The sequence below is a fragment of the Barbus barbus genome, assembly GCF_936440315.1.
Source record: "Barbus barbus genome assembly, chromosome: 7".
NCBI lineage: Eukaryota > Metazoa > Chordata > Actinopteri > Cypriniformes > Cyprinidae > Barbus > Barbus barbus.
Window position 1 is genome coordinate 9,176,745 of NC_136735.1, and position 23,050 is coordinate 9,199,794.

Below are 23,050 nucleotides of genomic sequence, written 5' to 3' on the forward strand. Positions count from 1 at the left end.
TCTCTCAGATACAGTACTTTAAAAATGGACTCCAGTAAAAATCACTAATTATCAGTCCAGACAGAATCTGCAGAATTCTGTGGAATGGACTTTAATATGGTTAAAGTAGAGACTACTTTACTGTTATTAGGAGCTGAAAGCATAATCACATTAGTCCAAATATGTAATAATGGAACAAGCAAGGCGCAGAGGATGAATAAAACTAATGGTGGACATTCTGATTATGTGGAAATATGTGGCACTTTGTGCAAAAGTGCTACAGGCACAGAATAATAAAAAGTTATTCGGTAAGCTAATAACCCAATATCACAATATAAAAGTTGCACAATCTGTATTACTTTTAGATAACTTTAAATTGCCTTCAAGCTGCATATACAACTGAAGAATAGAGTAAAACAATATTAGATAACTTCCAAATATCTAACTTTCTATTTTTAACTAATTTAAGTAAATATATAGTTATATAGTTATCTCTAAGATTTATTTAAGAAATCGAGAAGAAGTAAAAACAGTAGTGTAGTGAATATTATTATAATTTAAATCAACTTAAACAATAATAAATGTAAACTGTTTTCTATTTTAATTCACCTGTGATGACAAAACTGAATTTTCATTTTTTTTTTAATTATGAAAGTTTAAAATAGTTGTGCTGCTTAATATATATATATTATTTTTTAGGATTATTTTATGAATAAAAGAACAGCATTTATTATAAATTGTCATTATATATTTAAGAAACATGCATAAATAAATGCATAAATAAATAAATATACCTCTTGACCCCAAATATTTGAACAGGAGTGTATATCATTTTTATTTCTCTATTTTCTATGCGCAGTCTGACATTTGAGCTTCAACTAATGATATGAATCTGTGGTAGGACAGTGATTGGCGAGGCAGAAGGGGCACTAGGTCTGTTCCATGACTAGCATCAGTTAGAGAATCGTCTCACCTGTAGCATAAGCTCTTTCTCCACAACCTCCTGAGTCTTCGCTATCAGTCTCCGCTGAAGAGAATGAATCTTCTGAATCAGTTCAAAGCTGCTTGGATCACTCGCCTACAAAGAAAGCAAAATCTAAATATTTTGGAAGACTGTATTATTTATATAACTGTTTCTGTAACAAGCCAATGCAAGCCCATACCTCTAGTTTTCTCCAGCGGTGTACATTCAAGGGATTGCCAAGCTCATCCTCTAGAGCTCGACACCTTGTCCTCTCTTTCAGCAGCTCCCTCTGCATATGAAACACTTCATGTCTGCCATCAGAACAAAGAAACACCGGTATAGTAACTCTGACTCTGGTTTCCAGGCCACAATAAAAGCAACAATAATCTACTAATTTATAGTCAGCCATTTAAAGTCCCCTGCATTCTGGCAGGATGCAACGGCACTTTGAAAATGAATTTGCGTGAGAGGTTCTAAAAGCCTGCACTTCACTTATTTACTTATGCACCACAACAGGCACAGACAGGGAAATGCAAACAAGAGGGTGAATGGAAGCGAGAGGGAGAAACAAATCTCTTGGATCTCATATCGACAGGTTATGGCTCACAACATAATCCTAGCTGACCTTTCCTTCTCTGGGGCAAGCTTGTTTGAAAAGACACTTGTAGACATGTATGCTTTTCTATAGGCATACACAAATGATACATTCTAGCAATCGCAGCTATTTTAGTGTTGGTTTATGTACATATTCGCTGCACAGTCTCATCATTTTTCAGATCAGTTATGCATCAATTTTGGTTTCAAATTTGATTTTTTTCCATTTTGAAGAAATATTCTGAGTGGTATTTTTCCCATTAAACTTTTGCTTCCAAAATTGCTGTGCAGTTAGGGTGGTACAAGTGGTTGCTTATGATATTTTTATCTCAAGATATGGCTTCTCAATGTAAGTGGATTCTTTTTTTTTCATATTTTTTTAATCATTTTTTTACCATCTGTATTCCTGATAGCTTAGAAAAGTATGTCTGCTTAGCTAGCATTACTTTAAATGAATAGTTCATCCAAAAAATTAAATTTGCTGAACATTTATTCACACTAAATCCATCCAAGATGTAGCTGAGTTTCTTACTTCATTAGAACATGACACCACTGCCTTATCACTGGATCCTTTGTATCAAATGGGTGCCGTCAGAATGAGAGTCTACACAGACAAAACTGATAGAAACATCACAATAATCCTAATAATAATAATCCGCATGATTCAGTCCATCAATTATTGTGAAACACTGTCTGTTTGTAATAAACAAATTCATCATTAAAATGTTTTAAATTTCAAAGCTCCTCTATCAAGAGTCCTCTATCCAATATCGCTTTTTCCAGTGAAAAGGCTGTCTTGTCTGAATCAGGAAAGAAATATGCAAAGATTAAGCAAGTCTAAAACAGTTCTAAACAAATATGTCAGTGGATTTAGATGTAAGAGGACAACAGGGAATGGACTTTTTCACTGGAGGAAGCGTGATTATGGACTCATATTGCAACATTTTCAAGTTAAAATGCCTTGATGGATATTTCTCTTCACAAGACAGTAATTGATTGACTGGACTCATGTCGATTACTTGTGGATTATTGTGATGTTTGGACTCTCATTCTGACGGCACCCGCTCACTGCAGAGGATCCATTGGTGAGCAAGAGATGTAATGCTAAATTTCTCCAAATCCGTTCTGATGAAAAACAAATTCATCTACATCTTGGGTGTAAATTTTCAGCAAATTTAAATTTTGGGGTGAACTATTCCTTCACTGAACAAATCAGAAAAATCTGGGGGGTGGCACTAGCGTTTCAAGGGTTTACTGTATTTTGTAACATTTGTCTGTTATAATTTTTGATGTGTTGTGGTAAGTATGGACAACTGGAGAAAAGATCCCTGTGCTCTGTTGTGTTTTGTTAGATTGCACCCACCTGTTATTTTGCACAACAGCGTATTCTGTGTGTACACCACCCCTACAACAGTGTCACTTATGGCAAGTCTAGCTACAGCCAGTGTCTTCCTTTGACCTGCTACAGTGATTCAACTCTGCAAATAAACAACTTGAAAGCTCCATCAGCCAACCTATTAGCACTAGTGGCTTCCCAGAGTCCGGAAAAAGCAAATTACGCCATTTCAGCCACAACAGAAAACCCTCTTGAAATACATTGAAAATAAATACATTTAAAAATCGTCTCTAAGGACATCTAAGCACACACACACACAAAAATCATGGAACAGAGGAACAGAAAAGTGAATGAAAAGGAGATAAAATAACACCCTTATACATGACTCGCACAACACAACAAAAGCACGGAAACCTATTATATAATCAGTGTCCAAATATGCCTACTTCCATACTACATTGTAGGCAAAAAAGGTATGTGAATCAAGTAGTATGTCCAAATTCATAGTCATAAAACAGTACACAAAAAGTAACCATTGACTTACTACTTCCAGCGAGATTCTGAAGGGCACATCTGATGGACCATTTTACTATCCCATGAGGTCACGGTAGAAGATTTGTGAATGGTTGTTGGTAGGTCCCATGATAGTAAAACATGACAGATGTAGTACTGTACATCAGAATTTCATTCAATTTCCACACGCAATCATACTATATAGAACAAACTTTCTGAACCATTGCAAAGCAAGTTTCAAACCGAATGGAGTACCTGGGTGTACTATACAGCATGCGATTTTGGATGCCTGGCTACACTGGATGTGGAGTGATGCGATGTGACATGAAAAAATACTTTAAAATAAAAAAAGCAAGAGGAATTTTAAGAGGGTCTTTTAACCCTTGTATACTAGAGCTGACAGAGAGCCACGCTGTAACCAGTTGAATGCTCAACCGAAATGATATGAAGCTCTGTTTAAACAGTATGTCCTAGAACTTTTTCCGTGAAGCAATGGAGAGAGATGAATGATCATAGCGCACAGCTCATTTACCTGAGCGCAATGCAGGTTGAGTTTATGATGGTGTTAGCGATTAGCATGCTAAATTGATCAATAAGTCATTTCCTTTGGGGGGAAAAAACTCTATTACCAAAATTGCCGGTGTACTGTCATTTGTCTAGCAATGTGAGTAAACTGGAGAGGTTTTTGCAAATGTTGTTGTGCTAAAAGACAGTGTAATTGCTTCTAAATGGCATGGATTGATTTCTCAAGACTTACAAGGTCTTTTTTCATCACTGATGATTCAAACAAAATCAATGATTTTAGTGTTTGCTGTGTTTGAGGGAGAAAAATTGGCATTAGCTCTTGTTTTGGGTTGCTTGTACTCTTTAATATTTATAACTGTCTCAACGGCTCCGTTCCAAAACCTACTGAGCTATACAGAGGCTGTATTTTAAGGCATCACAGCCGTGCTTCTGACGCAAAAGCCTGTTTTAGACGGCAAGAAACTTTATTATGCTGCCACATAAGGCACTTTTAGCCAAATTAAGTACAAATATTGCAAGCTCTGTGACAAAAAAAAAATACATTCAAAATGTTGAGTTGGGTCACACTTTATTTTAAGGTCCTATTCTCTTAATTATGAATTTAGCTTCAATAAACTCCTAATTTGCTGCTTATTAATAGTTAGTAAGGTAGTTGTTAAGTTTAGGTATTGGGTAGGATTAGGGATGTAGAATATGATCATGCAGAATATGTGCTTTATAAGTTCTAATAAACAGCCAATATGTTAATAATAGGTATGCTAATAAGCAACTAGTTAATAGTGAGAATCGGTCCTTATACTAAAGTGTTACCAGTAGTTAATAGAAATACTAATTACAATATTTTATTAAAGATGTCAAATTATCAATAAAACTGTATAGTGTAAATGATTCTTTTATCTAGTAAATATTAGATATGCTTATGCTTAATAACATGCTAATATTGTGGTGCGTGCATAGTGACTGTAAGCTCTCTATTACATATCAAGTGTTCATGTTTCGGCCCTAACCTGAGTCTATAATAAGTGTCTTCCTTCATTAAAATTGATGGCAAAGCAAACAAACAAGACCTCAGGCGCTTTGATGTGAAGAGGAATCTTCCTGTACACTTGTTGCATCATTGTCAGACAACGATGTACACACACAGACAGTTGGTCTTCTCTGATTTTGTTGGTGTACATGAAAACTGTCTTTATAAAGAAAACATTACACATTACGTATTACATGTACCTTGTTCCACCAAAGGAAATAGTTCCAAACAAATCCACAACAGAACCACTGCACATGGTTTTTGGTGTTTCGTTCATAAATTAATCGTTTTAAATGGATGAGCAAATTGAATCAATAACTCACTCATAACCACAATAAAATGTTTCTTTCCTGGATGAATTAGCAGTACAGAACAAATCATTTGGTGATTTGATTGTGATTTATTTTGTTGCTGAACCATTTTTTGAACGAATCATTTGAACGATTCAGTGCTGTGTTTCATTTTTAAGGTTACACCCTATGTAGGTTGCATTTGTCAGCCACATATATGGAAGCAGAATAATGATGAAAATAGTTTTTGAAACGTAAAGCATGCTGAATTCCACAAATCGAAAAAAAAAAGATGCATTGCAGTTAACAGTGCTTGCATTGTAATGCCTTGTATTTCCAGGGCTTGCGTTTTTATATCCTGAAATTTAACATAGTTGTTTATTTAAGCTGTGAATATTTCAATTCAAAATATTTCACATACATTTTCATAATTACAAATTCAATAATTCATATTCACCTTCCAGAATTCACTTCCAAAATATTAAATCGGTTTTAAAATACGATGCATAATAATCGACAGGCAAATTTCGGTCATTTTATTTTACTTTCCAAATCCGCTGCCACAGATTCAGTGGTTAAAATTCTCATATTCTGGGCTCATCTGATTAAATGTACATAATATACAGTAATACATTTTATTAATTAGATGTTGAATTTAATCATTTATTATCACTGAGGCAACAAACCACGTTAAGTGTTTTCTTTATGGGAAATATTTAACGTGGAGTTTTGCGCGTTCTGTAACTTGCGTTCATATCCTCATCTGTTTGCATCATCAGTAAGATCTGAGCTTGGTCTTTTGTTAGGCTTGCTTGAGATAAGCAAAATCTGCGCAGAACCGTTCACCAGTGATCACCACGAGATGCATGCCGGTTAGAAAAGTGTCCAAGTTTTTTATTTTTATTTTTTATTATTAAACATATAACATTCACAGGGGAAATAGTCAAAGCAATAAAATACATACACAGCCAGAATACAAAACAGTACATACCTAAATAATAGTAATAACAAAAAAGAAATATAAAGAGAAAGAGAATTATAAAGAGAAGTTACCATAAACATCTTTTAAAATAAATAAATAAAGTGTCCGAATTACGTCCGCCTTGTTCTGATGTCATGCTGAGTGTGAATAACGCGATATCCTGCTTTGATCTCGTAGCTATCTGTTCTACTTCAGTCTTGACTGCGCTTATTTCACTCCTCCCCTCACTGTAGCCGCCTACTCTGGCCTACACTTCACTCGCTACACTTGGAGAGGCGAGGCGCATCTCAAACAAGCCTAATAGCTGTCATTGTGTTAGTGCACTACTGAGTACGGTGTTTTCTTTAACTGATTTCTGAGGGAGACAGCGTGAAACCTTGCGCGTTGGTTCATATTGTACATCTGCGTAACTGTTGATATAGTTTGCATAATCATCAGTAAAGTGTATTCTGAGATCTGAGCTCTTGTATCACTGTATTAGTTCACTGAGGCGCGTTAAGCGTCGTTGGGGAATCCTGGAGTGTGACGTATGAGGGGAACCCCAGTATTACAGCACAGCGTCACACAAGCCATGATACAAAGTTACAGAAACTAAGCAACCGAAATAATTGCCCCGATAATCAAAACTTCTACAAGCGCTTGCTCCGTTTCTGCAAATCAGTTTTTGTAAATAAATGACTTGATCCACATATGGCCTTCATCAACAGCCGCATGCGCCACCTGCTGGTGAGCGGCTGACATCAGCTGGAGATCATGCATCGGTGCTCTACTGATATTCCTGTGGTTCCCGGATGTGCAACGCTGAATTTTCTGCTGAATTTTAACCACTGAATCTGTGGCAGCGAATTTGGAAAGAGAAATAAAATGACCGAAATTTACCAGTCGAATATTATATATCGCATTTTTAAACAGATTAAATATTTTTTAAGTGAATTCTGGAAGGTGAATATGAATTATTTCATTTTTAATTATGAAAATGTGTGTTTAAATATTTTGAGTTGAAACATTCACAGCTTAAATAAACAACTATGTTAAATTTCAGGACCTAAAAATGCAAGCCCTGGAAGTACAAGGCATTAAAATGCAAGCACTGTTAATTGCAATGCATCTTTTTTTTCGATTTATGGAATTCAGCATGCTTTATAGGGCTCGCAAAATTTTTACCATAAATGTCAATCAAAAACATTTTCAATACACAAATATCAACGAATAACAAGGAAAGAGTTTTATTTTACTATTTACAAGGTATCTGCAGAATTCTTAAAAATCTATTTAAGGCAATTTGAAAAATTATTTCATAGACAGTTTTAAATACGTTAAATGGTATAAGGCCTTAAAAACTCTTCAGTTTAGTTGTATCAAATTTAAGGACCCGTGGGAGCAATGTTCCCTCAAATTTTTTCTTGCTGAGCAAAACGTCTCTATTGGGCGGACATTTCGGTCACCTGAGCAAAAGCATTCTTTATACCAGACCTGTACAGCATGCACACAAAAAAGTGTGTAACTTTTAACTTTAATGTGCTATTTATATTTGATTTGACCCTTGATGTAACTAAATGATGTACATTAAGATTACCTGAGAATTTTTTTTTACTGTACAATACACTGCAGTTCAAAAATTTGGATCAATTAGTTTTTTTAAAGAAGTTTCTTAGGCTCATCAAGGCTGTATCTATTTGATAAAAAAATACTGAATATTATTTCACAAAATAATATTGTGAAATATTATTGCAATTTAAAATAAATGTATAGATACTTTTAAAAAGTTTAAAGAAAGTTAAACTTTATTCAGAAAGGATGTGTTAAATGGATACAATTGAAAGTAAAGACTTCCATTGTTAGAAAATATTTCTATTTTGAATAAATGCTGTTCTTTTAAACTTTTTATTAATCAAAGAATCAAAGAAAAAAGTAACACAGGTTCCAAAAAAATATGAAGCAGCACAACAGTTTCAACACTGATAATAAATCAGCATATTAGAACGATTTCTGAAGGATCATGTGACACTGAAGACTGGAGTAATGATGCTGAAAATACAGCTTTGATCACAGGAATAAATGCTATTTTATAGTATAGGTATTAAAATAGGAAACCAATATTAGAAATTGCAATAATATTTCACTATATCACAGTTTTTTCTGTATTTTTGAAATATATACAGCCTTGATGAGCAAGAGACTCAAAGTCAAAGACTCAAAAACAAGGTCAATTATTTATCAGGTTTATAATATAGCCCTAACATAATATATTATCAAAACAAACTATTTAAACGGATAGAATAGAATAGAATAGAATAGAATAGAATAGAATAGAATAGAATACAAACTTAAGCTGAGATCTGTAAGTTAAATATAAAAAAACGTGAACATATGAATTCTTCTATAGTTGTCTAAACATCATGATGAAGTACAGTTTGTACAATACTCTTTTGTGTGACTGTACATGTTTCAGAGTTTTGTTACCCATCCTCCGCTATTTCCAGCACTTAATCAAGCCACTCTTCTTTAATACATGAGGACGTTTTATTTCACGTCATTGGGTTTGAGTTGTCTCTCGTGTTGAGCGCACCGCAACCATTGAAGTATTCAGTTTCTACAGAGACTCATTTGGTGCATATGGTTCTCTTTCTATGAAACCAGTTCTAACTCTGTCGTGACATCAGCTCTATAGCGGTTTGCCCGAGCATTGCTATTCTTTCCTTTTTACTGGCGGCATTCAATCAAATGGCTTCCCAACTCATTTTTGTGTGCACGAGGCACATTATTTCTTCTGCGCGGCCACGGTGGAAGAAGAGTGCGGTCACGCTCAGCTAAGAAGGAACACTGCGTGGGAGCCCTGTATTTAAGGTAGCCCGTCGGGCAGGGCAGTGATACATTTTGGTAGCCCGACTGGAAAACACAATAGCCCCGGGATGTCAGGCTAGCGATTTTGCGAGCCCTGCTTTATGTTTCAAAAACTTTTGTCATTATTCAGCTTCCATACACATACTGTACGTTTCACACATCTCCTTTCAGAAAAGTAACCATTATTCCTTTTGAAGCCTAATTACTGTAATTTCTTACCTTCTTTGGAATGTAATGGTTACTTTTCTGAATTGAGACAGCCTCAATGATGTGAATGTGGCCTACGGAGGGTGCAGCCTTCTAAATTAGACACAGCAATAGACATGTCGCCAGACGTGCAAATGTAATGCTCAGAAAGAGTCACTGGAAATCCCAACAGACAATCTGGATTGGAACATGCATACACACAAAAAAAAGTATACGTATTTTATCATAAATGTAGTGAATCTACTATTACAGCATTATTAAGATCAACCAAATGAAGAAAACAACATCAAAACAGTAATCTATTGGAAAGCCACAATTGCCAGTGCCACTTCCATTTAATTCGTCCAAGCTTTTATTAGGTGAGAGGAAGTATTGTTTGATCACTTTGCTCAAGACAAGTCTAATCCAACCCTGAAAAACTAAGACTTCTTCACGTTGCATTTCAATTACTCCAGTTCTCAACATAAGTTTGTATGTGGGAAATCTAGCCAGCACTTTTTCCTGGAGCTTTAATACAATACTTTTAGTGGCACTCAGTTTGTTCTGTTCCTAACAAAAGCTACGTAGTATTGTGTGTGCACAAATGCATGATATTTCTACACTTTATAGAATTTACTATATATAAGAAAGAGAATAACATAAAATGTGACACAAGAGCATACAGTAATTACTGACATCAGTGCTCCAGGGAGACCATATTAATCTTAGTCATTGGTCATTTTACTACACCTTACAGCAGACAATTGAACCCTGAAAGGATTTCCTGTCCAGATTGGGAAAAATAAAAGCAGCCTTTCCATTTGCTGGCTATGGCTTTAATTTATGTATTTTAATTGTGTTTTTGGCAAATCTTTTGTTTTTCTGCTCTCACTATTCTCTCTTCTCAATTGTGTTTTGCATAAATACATCACTGTCCACTAAAAGAAAGCAAGCCATCCATCTTTCGCTGTCAACAAATTAATTCCACTATGACAAATAAATAACTGAATTAGAATGGAAAAAAGAAACCCATGTGCATTTTATCCTTATGTTTCTCTTAGTCAGTGTTTTAGTTTGTATTCCTCCTGCTGTTGTTTCGACTGAGATCTGCATGGAGATACGGAAGGCAAGAGAAAGAGTGGGTTGGGGTATATAGATTGATTTATTCAGGAAGGCAGGGTTGATATCAGGGACTTAAACTTTAATCAACACGCTTATAGAGTTCAGGACTCTCGCCCACATGCACATTTTCCTGTGTTGCAGAACGCGGTCTTCCCACTGAAACTACAAATATTTACAGGCTAGCAGAAAATGGTAAAGCAAAAGGCAATGGTGTCATGAACTGCCATTATTACTACCTACAGGCCCAATTATCATCAGCACCATTAACAACAACATCTTCCCACTAAGAAACATTAACAGCCGCCTCCTATAAGCCATAGAACTTCCACATATACCACCCTAAAGCTGCCGCAAGTGATTCTTATAAACACCATACATATGTCTCTATAACCTGACAGATATCACTGATATAGGTGTCTTGAGATATCCCATCTGTCTCTGTGGCAGCCCTAGGCTCTGTAAGCAGCCAAAAACAGAATGTGAATGCAGCCTGCATGTGTAAGAATCTGAAAAAGTGGAGGCAGATTTCTGCCGTCTTCAACCAATGGCATGAGTTTGGACCCGGGACTACCTGTTTGGTGGGAGTGTTTGGAAAACTTTTTTTTTTTTTAGAAGTGTTATTTTATTTTCATTGAGGTGCTGTTTTAGTTTTTATTAAGACTTTGAATTTGTTTTTAGGTTTTTTTTCTTTAAAAACTTAATTTTGTTGTGTTTTTGTCATTCTTTTAGTTTGTTATGTCTATATAGTTTTAATGAATCTTTATTTGAGTTTTAGTTAAGTGCATCAGGTTAAACTAAATGAAAAAGAGGAATGTTGCCGAAATAGCTGAAATAAAAATGATGTTTTTATTTCAGTTAATACTTATTTTATTTCAAGTAATTTCAGTTTTTTGTGATTTTAGTTTAAGTTCTGTCATGACAACTCTCGGAGGGATTGGCATGGGAATGTAAATGACAATGTTAATGTATTTGGACTTGGCGGAATAGATCTGCTACGCTGCTGCTGCTGCTGTGGCAGAGCAAGTACCGAGACTTGCTATTGCCGATACATCCACAACATGCTGCTGTGAGCATGTAAGAAATACAGATGCTGCAAATATAACATACATGACATAACCCCCCACAGCATACATGAATCACCTCATAGCAGATCTACACAGGTGGAGCTGGGGAAGGTGGAGGGTTTCTAAAGCACACTGCGAAACTGCTACAACAAACACTAGTCATATATTTGAATGTTGAGCAGAGAGCTCATTGGCTACTGATACAGGGGAGAATCAATCAGCTGTGCCATGTGATAATGATGTCATTAGGTCAGATTGAGTTGGACCTATCGGAATGCTATCCTGTCAAGTTCTTTCATGAAACTCTAGATAGCGCAGGCTGATGGGTCATTAACGCAAACTGATGATATTCACAGCATTAAACTACTTGGCACAAGCTGATTGATTCATGTTGCATACAAAGCCAATTAGCTTGCTACTTTACATTTAAATGTCTGGTTAGCATTCACTAGAGCATTTCACCGCTTTCAGGGTTCCTCTGAAATCCTCCACCTGTATAGATCTTCTAGGGGTTATTTTATATGTTATTTGTTCAGCAGCAGTATATCTTAAACACTCACAGCACCATATAGGTTTATGTACTGGCAGTAGAAAGTTCATGTACTTGCTTTGCAGCAGCAACAACAGCAACAACCAACAACAGCAGCAATTCAGCAACATAGCAGATCTATTCCATATGCATATGCTATTCCTATACATTAACATTGTCATATTCATTACCATGCTAAAATCTTCTGAGAGTTGTCATGACAGAACTATAATAACCCTGGTTTGGAAACAGCAGATTTTAATAATAATAATAATAATAATAATTCTGGAATACTTTTTGGTCAATCATTGCAGTACTGTATACCTATTTTATAGCTTTTTTGAGAATGTAGTCATGCAACAAGCTGGACGATCTTCAGTCAGCTGATTATTATTGCCAAAAAAGACCCCTCTGCTTATGGATTTATTTTGCAATAATGACCGGCTGACTGATTATTTCTTGCTTATACCATTTTTTTTTAATTAAAAGAAAGCTGACATTTTTCTCTCCCTTGTTTGATTTCAAGTTGTACCAGCTGCCAAGGACACGTGTAAAGACTGCATGCATAAAACCTCTATTATCTGAGGGATTGTATCTTTGGTTTGATTGAAGAAAGCGGCCTATAATACCATGTTACAAGTAAGGCTCAAGGTATCGCAGCAAGCAGTTAGACGATGCTTAAGAAACAGTTATTTAATTTCTTATGAAATATTCATGCTGATCTGAATGGAAGCGGATTACTGGGAATTCATCTGTCAAGTTTCCATTTTCTAATGAGCAAGAGGATGGGAGGAACATATGGTTCCGTATACTTCACCTAGCTCAACCAGAGGTGAATAAATAATGGAAGTCTTATTGACAGATTTTTGAAACGTTTGTAATTTTTCATACTAATCACAGTAGGAGTATGCTGTCGCCCGAGACAGGGATCTAAATCTGCTAAATAATAATAATAATAACCATTGTTCCTAAATTATTATAGTAGTAGTAGTACATGTATTTTTTATTGGGAACTATGGTACTTTTTTATCACCATGCCATGCAACCCTAGTGTGCGAGACTAAATGCACTTTCAAGCAGAATGAAAGAGTATAATGTACCATACTTGATCAAAGTTCACATTTGCCATGATCGACACGCACACAAAAAAACTTCACATTTTTTAATTTGTAGAAAGTTACATATTTCAATGATATACCGACCGCTAAACTACAAATGTTCACGCTTAAGAGAAGAAATAGAGTAATAAAAGTAGAAAGAATGGAAGACAAGTGCTACTAGGCACCAGTGGGAGACAGATATGGAGAAAAAGAGAGAAAAAAATAGAGCAGTTACAGAAATGTGCCTACAGCAGTACACATATAAAACAATGAGCTGTGATAGAGTCCAAGGCCTCTGTCCGGAAAATGTGCAGTAGTGAGCTAAAATGTCAAAGGTAAAGTCTATCTGTCGTAACCTCTCTCTCTTTCTCATTCTGTTTTTTTCTTTCTATTTCTGTCCTTATTTCAGAGAAGCAATTATATAATGTTCCTCTAATGCAATAAAAAACGGGGGAATGGAGGAAGGGAAAGAAGTCTGAGAGCAGTAGAACATGTACTAATGCTGTTTTAATTGACGTGAAGTGCACGTAAGGGTAACCCTGTGATTCAGGCAGAGTTAGCCAAACATAATTTATTTTGGAGTACGGGCTCTTTGAAATCATTTGAAATGGAAAGACCTCCTCATTACAGTAGACAAACACGCAACGCAACAATTTGGTTCAAAGCTGGATCAAAGAAAAAAATTCATGCACACGTAAACACACACTTTCACATCACTGGTCCATGCTCTGTATTGTTCATTCCACTCGGTGGTTTGAAACTTCTAATGAATATTTCAGGCAAAATGCAACAGAATTTAGTTCATTATGGCTTAAATTATCATGGTCTCATTTACTGCAAACATTGTTCAGTAAAAAACAGTGCTAATACTGTTCATGCAATAATATGTTCTGTCTGGAATGTTGTTTTAAATCTTGGTGTGGAACAGCATCGAACACTTTTGGTGGCTTCACCATCTAATGGCGGTTTAGAATTATATAAGCAATCCAGTCATTTATATAGAACACTGGCTAATATAAATGCTTCCTACTGACCACTGCATTCATGCACACAAAGGACATTCAAACAAACACAATGTAAAGCCTTGAATGTGATTTTTTAAAAAGTAATTTTTATGGGCTTTTATGCCTTTTTATTGAGAGACGACAGGAACGTACTGGGAGGAGAGAGGGGAGCAAGATCGGCAAAAGACCTCAAGACGGGAATTGAACTCGGGTTGCCATGAGCACAGTTGCACTATTTGTCAACGCACTAACCATGAGGCTATTGGCACCAACTGAATGTGATTTGTTAATCACAGTTGCTTCAGTCTCAATTATTTATTAATTAATAAATAACATAGCAATATGCAGACCTATAGTTTTACCTTTCTATAACTTAACGGGGAGAGAAAGAACACACAGGTAATCTCTCAATTGTAATTTTCATCTGTTACAGGAGCAGATTTTAAGTATCTTATTATGATGCGGTGTGACCTTGTGGGTAGTGTGAAAAGTCTGAGCATGTATCTATGTATGATTTAAAATTGCATACATTATCATTACGTACATGAGCCTTGATTGCAATCTCTTTTGAGAAGTAGAGTTCATTCGACTGTCATTATTAAGAAAATGTTTGCATTTACATTCCAATCATTCTCTGTCTCTGTTGAAAGGATGTTGGGAGAAGTAAGCGTCCTTGGCATGTTTGAATGCAGTTCTTATGGACCGGAGGAGTTTTCAAACGTCTTTTCTACAGCTCTATTTTTGGTTGTATATAGCACAGTTTAATTGCTAAGATGTACAGAGGCAGAGAATTATTTGCGACTGAATCACATCTTGTTGACAAGCGTTCAGGGGCCCATGAGTTGACAAACTAACACAGAGACGTCAAGTCAAAGTTATCACCCTAGCACCTTCCGCTTCAGTAGGTGACAACAGCAGTACAGCAACTCTCCTTAGGTCAGTCTACAGGAACAGATGAACTCCCATCTGAATTTGAGTCTTTTTGGAGCACCACAGATACAGACTATTTTGAAATGTTTCAAGAATCTTTTCCTATTAGATTCCTGGATATTCTTCTATGAAGTAGAAGCATTGTTCCAAACCATTAGTAGATTTTTACACATTTCTTGGTATACAATGACAGTTCACAGAGAGCATGTCCATCAAGCTTTAAAGTAGACCAAAAATAAAAGGTGCCATAAAAGATTCTAATTTTCCCTAGAAATCTAAATGCAACCATTCCTTTTAATGAATCTACAGTATAGATATATATACTGAAAGCACAGATGTACATTTCAAATGAGCCAATCGTGCAAAATGTGCAAATGCATTCCATATGCGTCATTTATTGAGGACAGTGTCAAAAGAGCATTAAAAATAAATTTGTTAAATAAATAAAAATAAAAATGGTAAAAGGAGTAAAAAAATTAACCACACTATAAACACACTCCCTCCCAATGTTCATACTATCCATCCTAAATAGTATGTGAGATTAAAATAAGTGTGTCCCTAAGCATAGTATGTCGAAAAGTGTATGCCCCCAGATGGTCTACTATTTCAGGTCGATTTTTGAAGTGTGGATCCATGCACACTCTAATGGCTAATATTGACCGACATTCCATTGCGCTTTGGAGAAGGATTCAGTACAAACATGAAAAAAATGTGTTAAAAAACTACAAACATGGCAGATGTGTGCAATTGACGGTAGAGAGGTTTAGAAAAAGTGGTTTACTAATAATCAACATTTAACAGTACAAAAAAATACATATAATAGTTTTATATTTCATCTGCAACAGCAATTTGAACTTTTATAAAAATCTGTTTGGTCATTAACTTTCAAATGCATCATTATGCAGAAAATATGAGCCGAGTTCTCAGCATGAAAGACCCACGACTGGCAGATCAACAAGCTACTTTTTTCTCTGCAGTATGGTAGAAAGTTCAATTAAATGAAATGTGGAGGATAATGTTAATTGTGACAAGATGATTGACAGGACAGTTTACAGAGACAGGGTGTGTGTAACTATGCGACAGAGCGGTCCGTTAAAGACACAGTTGTGTGACGTGATGGTATGTCCCAAAGCTTGCCTACTCTTCTACTACACACTCAAAAGTGTGTACATTTTCTTCACCAAAAGAGTAGAAATTTCAAGGGCATAGTATACAGCAACTGTTTGCTTCTGTTGTACTCAATCCAGCTGCTCGAATACAAGAAGCATTTCATTTGTAAGTTACTTTGGATGAAAGCGTCTGCTAAATGTATAGATGTAAACACAGAAGGATGTCAGATGCTCATGAGACTTTGCTTTCATGGACTTGTCCCAGAAACCCTTAAACCTAAAGGAAATATTGCTCCACAGCCAGGCACCGATATGCTACAGTCAGCATCTTTGAGGGAAGTACATTGCACTGATGACAGCAATAATGACTAAAATTTGCCACCTGTTTACCATAGAGGCTTGTATATCAGCAGAGATCTTGGCATCCAAGCTCGGGCATCAAGTCAACCCATCTGGCACAGCGGCTGCTGACTAGTCTCTCTGAAACCTCACCACTAGCTCATTGATTTTCACATATGTTTCAGAGTATAGGAAAGACAATGATATGTGTATGTTTACCGTTGAGAGTGCTACAGGAACATGGCTGATTTGAAGAGATGTGACTGCTCATTTATTAGCAGAAGCAAAAATGCTCTCTAAATTGAGAATGCCAATTCAACGGCAGCCGACTAGAATGTAACAAACCATAATATGTGGAAGTGGCATAAATTAATCTCTATGGGTTATTTAAAAAGAACATGTCCTTAAGTTTGCACTGAGCAACACACAGTAGTTGCATTCTTGAATGAATCAGCCATTTGAACTAAATAATTTGAGTGAATTGTTCAATGAGTCATTCATAAAGATAGCTTCCTCTTGAATGAATCAGTGTTGTCCATGAATCATTCAAGTGAACGTTTCATCGACTCACTCATAAAAACAGTTGCTTGTTTGGTTTTTGAACTGGTCAGTGTTGTGGACAAACTATTCGAGTCAATGATTCAATGACTCGCTCATACAGACAGTAGATTGTTTTGTTCTTCAGTGAATCAGAGTTGTGAACAAATCGTTTTAGTGAATGATTCCATGGCTCGCTTATAGACATTTGCTTAATTCAGAACCACGTACTATCATACTACTCTTACTATTTTATCATATCTTTCTATGGCAGAATCAGTAAGAGTAGCATGCTAGTACATGGTTGGGAATTCAGCAAGTCACTTAAAGGTGTGAAGGAACCATTTGAGGGAATGATTCAAATACTCACTCAAAGCCAGTTGCTTGTTTTCTTCTAGAATCAGTTAATTTTGTGAATGAATCATTCAAGTGAATTATTCAATGACTAGCTCATAAAGCCAGGTTAAATTTAGAACGACATACTACTTTCTGTCAAATAGTTATATGGCAGAAATTGTAAAAGTAGTATACTAGTATGTGATTCTGAATACAGCCATAGCCACTTATTTCTTTCATGAATGAATCAGAGCTGTGAAAAATAATTTGAGTGAACGATTCTATGTCAAGTATATTAATGATCCAACAATTCAATGATTCAATGACTTACTCGTAAACACAGTTTTGTTGTTCCTGAATCACTGTTTTTAAACAAACTTTGTTGCTTGTTATCACTTCTTTTGGATGTATATAGAGATTTTTGCTCATTTAAGTGGTTGATAAAGATCAGTGAAAATGTAACCAAAAAAGGAGAAGAAGAAAAGTCTCTTTCGGTGACTGTCTTTTTCATTCTCTGGAGAGAACCTGGTTAAATTAATTAAATCATTTTGGGGTGATGGAAATTTCAGTCCATAATTCAGACTCTGACTCACGGAATATTTAGTGATTTTGCATTGGCTTGAGATATGGAGGAGAATGTGAGGTCATCACCACCCCTTAAGTTACTAAAATAACCAATAGAAGCTTAGTAAAACCCATCTATTATAGATCTGGTGTGACTTTAGACGCAAGACCTGCCAGTGCTTTCGAATTTTCCACAGCGAGCTGTTGCTGCCTCCTTTTTACTCAGCTAAGAACTCCATTAAAAAATTTTATCGCACGTCTTTTGTGACCGAAAAAGTGACTGTTATTGAGAGTGGTGAATTACAGCTTTTGAAAGCATCAATAAACATCTAGTCAATACTGACAAGAGAATTATCTGATAAGCGCTCAATTAGCTCTGTCTCTTTGTGCTGTATGTACCTGTGATTGAGGCATAATCATTATGCCATTATACCTCTGAAGAGTACATGAGTGTGGCAGAAATGCGATCAAACGCATGCTTCCATGAGGTTTTAGATCAATAGATGTATGAAAAAAGAAGAAATTAGAGCTGTATATAAGCCATAAAGTGGTTCAAAAGTGCATCAAAAGTGATTCACTTATACGACATTAAGCCTTTCATGCTTACTCCATTCCACATGAACCGTAAACAGCCTTCACACCAACCAAACGAATCAATCTCTGACGTCAATAACGTTTTAGTGTGAAACCGCCCTAAGCCTACTCTTAGTGTGCAACGTCAAACCGAAACACTTCCATATGTGGACAGATACTTTGAAAAGAAATGACATACTGCAGCAACTGTGTGTTACCTGAGGTCCTCCACATTAGAGACGGTCTTGTTGAGGATGTTCTTTTCTCGTCTTTGCTTCTTGATCTCTAGCTTCAGGAGTCTGATATCCTCCAATCGTTCATTGTACTGAATATCCCCCTTGTTCATGATGGACTGCTGGATTTTGATCTTTTCGTACAGCAATGCCAGTGCTTCGTTTCTCTTCATCAACTGCATCCCCAGGAGGTCACGTTCATTTCTCACCTTGAAAACAAACACAGAAATACACAATCAATACACAACTGTAGATAAAGGCAACATACTAAATCATTGATTGTGTATAACTTCTGTTTTGGTTTTTTTGTTACATTCCTTTTATTTTATACCAGCTTGGTCCCGAAGTTCTGGTACTTTTATACCTCTTCAAGCATCTGTGAGAAAACCTTCAGAAGTACTTTCACCTCTGACTGAGGTGAGACGATATATTATAGAAATAAAAGGCAGGCCAGTGTTTTCTGCAAAGATTTGATGACTCAGCAGTGTTAGTCTTTTCAGGATAATAGCCAAAAACTTCATGCAACATGACAAATGTTGTGAAGGTTTGGGAAAATGTCTTATAAAGAAGTTTTAGGGTCTTTTACTTAGAGGTGTTACTTTAATGGATTTTAATAAAAAGTCAAGGGGAAAACATTTGGAAGGCCATACGCAATAAATAAATATAACATTTCCTTCTACATCTAAATCATTTTTGTGTTATTCTACATATACACTAGGAAGAAAGTTATGTCAAATGGTAATTTACTTTCTTTCTGAACTTTCACTAAACTACACTGTATGCACAAAATTCTGCAATGCTGAAGTGTAAAGCTATATGTGTATTGTGTGGTATTTATAAAGTATTTGTTGCATGACATACACTATACGATACGGTTTGGGGAGTTCAGGGATGTACAGACGATGAAGCTTTATTAATGTGTATGGATAGCCAGAAGAGCATGGAAGCTGGTGTCAGCAGAGGCAATTTGGACAGAATGCCCTTTGAATGGGTTAACCTTTACCAAAGAACCAATGTCAGCAATGTACAGCTGCAGATGTTAACATTACATCCACTTTATGATCTCTAATAATGACCCGAATGACTTACCAAAGATGCTGTAAAAAACGCTGTTAATGAATGTGTTAAAAAAGTATTTGTGAAGATTTTTTTTCTTCTCCATAAAATCTAATATTCAAGCCTACAGCCAAAGCTATATATGCATCTAAATTAAACTCAGCTAAAAGACAAACAAGGATATCTGAAATAAAATGAAGTCATCTTTGGTTTCATATATTTTTATTATGATTTGCTGACTTTTCCTTACATCTTGAGTCTATGCAAGTGTATTAATTTTTTATCGTTATGATAAATAAATAAATAAATTTTAAAGGTAAACAGTATTTAGTACAAATATTATTATGTTTTAATAAGGTTACTCCCTGAATGTATTTATCTCAAAGCCTGAACTAATATTGTCACGTCATGAAAAGGCAAACTTAAAAAAAAAAAAAAAGCCTACTGATTTTGATACAGAAACATACCCTCAACAGTTTCTATAATAATAATAATAATAATAAAATGATCGATTTGAGCGCAAAAAAAAAAACACTTCACCGCTTTTTTATATAAATAAAAGATTAGGCTAAAATTCTTTTAAAGCCTTTCAATTGTAACTTCTTTTTTTCTTCAAAACATTCTCCTGACATCACCTAGACATTTAAGCCCCCCAAAGAATATAAAACTAAACTTTATATCAGTGACTGAAAGTATGTTCATCATAAGATGCATTTTCAAGTAGTTTTTTGTATAAACTTAATAGATTAAGGCACAAAAAAACTGATCATCACATCAGTGCCTACTATTTGACTGCTCAGCTGGTTAATCATGTTCGACTGCTGACTTACTGAGATCAGAAGCACTAAATGTTTCAAAAGGCCAAGACCAATTTAGGCCTCCCCAGTGACTCAATTTCCTTTTGCTATTTTAAAGCGAGGTTGACCCTGTTCCGGCTGGACCTTCTCAGAAGTGAGATTCCAGATCTAATGACTTTTGAGTGAACCTAGATTACTGTCTCTTTCATCTTTAGCGTAAATAGCCTATTGAAGAAGGAACACAAGGACAAGCTGACACTCACTGAAACCTTCCACCTGTCTGTACCTGATCGAGCTCTTTTTTCTGCCGGATCCTCTCAACATCAGCCTCGGCTATGATCTTCAGCAGCTCGCGTTGCTCTGCCTCCTGTTTCTCAATAAACTGCTTCGTCTCCTGAGCCTGTTGCCTCATCTTCTGTAGCTCGGCCTGTGGAAACAGAAAAAAAGTTCAAAACAAAACTGAGAAATTATCTCTCTATATGTCAATGTTCATTTTTTATGTGTTTAAATGCTCTACATGCTCTAGTCAAAGTGTATTATGTTATATTCACTTTAAAGTGCTGGGTAGATTACTTACAAATTGTAGTCTGTTACTGATTACTAATTACTTGATGAAAATGATAGTTTGTAACAATGTTTTGAATTGCACATATTAGGTAATGTATTCTGATTACTTTTAAAATACATTTCATTTGGAAATGTATTATACATGGAAAGGAAAGGATGTGATGTGTGGCAAAGTATGGTGTCCCATACTTGGAATTTGCGGTCTGCATTGGTCCCATCCAAGTGCAACAAACACACACACACGGACCAGTGGGCAGCCAATGCTGTGCTGCCCAGGGAGCAGTTCGGCAGCCTTGCTCAAGGGTCTCATATTGAAGTTGGAGAGAGCGCTGGACATTCACTCCCCCCTACTACAATCCCTGCCGGACCTGAGATTCACCATTAGGCCACGACTGCCCCGTTATCCCAAGGTTTCTGAAACTTGGGTTCATGAATGAACTACAAAGGGTTTGTGAGGTTATGAAAAGATGGAAGACTTTCCAAATGTATAAAAGCGGTAAAATTTTGACAGAGCTGAAAAAAAGAAGAATTAGGGCAAATCAAATTATGAATAATTTACTGCCATTGTGTGAATAATATGTAATCATGTATTCTATAAAAAAAGTATCTGATTATGAGCTATCCAGATTACATGTAATAATATCCAGCACTGTATTTTTTTCATTGGATTGCATTGTAAATTCTATATATATGATTTATGTTAATGAATATAATTTTGATTCTGTAAATTTGTAGATTTCATTTCTATGTCATTTTCATACAGCTTAATTTTTTTTAAAGCATGTCACTGTTAATACAATGTATGGTTGTGTGTGAGAGAGACAATACAATTTGTGAAATTTAGTCTATTTAACTTTAATAGGAAATCAAAATGTATTTTAGTCAACAGAAACTATAGTGTTAACAATTTTTTTGTTAGTGATCAAACTCCATCGCACACCTGCAAGTAATAGGTGCGTAGGACAAAGGACCAACCAGGTGGATCGCCTCAACAGACAAGCAATTCCCGCACACTATCGTAACTTGCAAAAAAGTAATATTTATTAATTAACACAACGTTTCGGTCACACGACCTTCATCAGGAGTATACAAATGTTCAAATTCATCTCTTTTAAGATGAACACATGACCACTTAACAAAGCTCCATCTGTAAACAATTAAGCTCATTAGGAGTATAGATGAACATCACATCGTAAACAGTTACAAATTATGATAGTTACAAAAACCAACAAAGATCCCACTACAAATTCACAAGATCATCTAAAATACATAACACGTTGTCTTCAAAAAGCATCAAATTATTACACCAATCAGTCAAAACTCCATAACCACTCAAACTCATTATAAATTCATAATAGAAACGGCACATCATTCAAAACAATTACACCACTATAACATTACATTAAATGGTGCTTCATCGTTCATACCCATAGGTGATAAAGTTTGAAGGGTATAAATCCAAAACAATTCACGTCTCTGTAGAAGTAATTCAATGTCTCCACCCCTAGGTGGCAAAGTTACTTTCTCAATCCCACAAAAACGTAAAGAGGTAACATCGTGATTCAAATTTAAAAAATGTGCCGCAACTGGATAATTCATATCTTTTCTTCTGATCGAACTCTTATGTTCACTAATTCTTTGTTTCAATTGACGTGACGTTTTTCCCACATAGCCTATACCACAAGGACAACGGATCAAGTACACAACATGAGTGGAAACACAAGTAATCACAGATTTGATGTTATATTTTTTACCAGTTCTAGGATGACAAAAAAATGATGTTTTAAAAGTATTATTACACTGAGCACAATTCCCACACTGATAATTGCCCTTCTGTATAGGACTAAGTAAACTCTGAGATGCACGAGAACTGGCGCTCTGAAAACGAGCATGTACCAAGCTATCTTTTAAATTCCTGGCGCGTTTATATACAATCAAAGGAGGATATCT

General features: G+C 35.7%; 1 protein-coding gene across 2 annotated transcripts in view; it reads right to left on the reverse strand.

Annotated features, from left to right (window-relative positions):
* The window catches only part of LOC306873153 (cilia- and flagella-associated protein 58-like), a 99,316-nt gene that overhangs the window by 34,112 nt on the left and 42,154 nt on the right, over positions 1–23,050 (reverse strand). For both annotated transcript variants that reach the window (XM_079422233.1, XM_079422232.1), the window contains exons 12-15: positions 20,820–20,960; positions 18,666–18,889; positions 1,143–1,254; positions 953–1,057 (exon numbers count right to left, since the gene is read on the reverse strand). In XM_079422233.1, the coding sequence (XP_079278359.1) occupies positions 953–1,057; positions 1,143–1,254; positions 18,666–18,889; positions 20,820–20,960 (582 nt within the window). The remainder of the gene's footprint in view (positions 1–952; positions 1,058–1,142; positions 1,255–18,665; positions 18,890–20,819; positions 20,961–23,050) is intronic.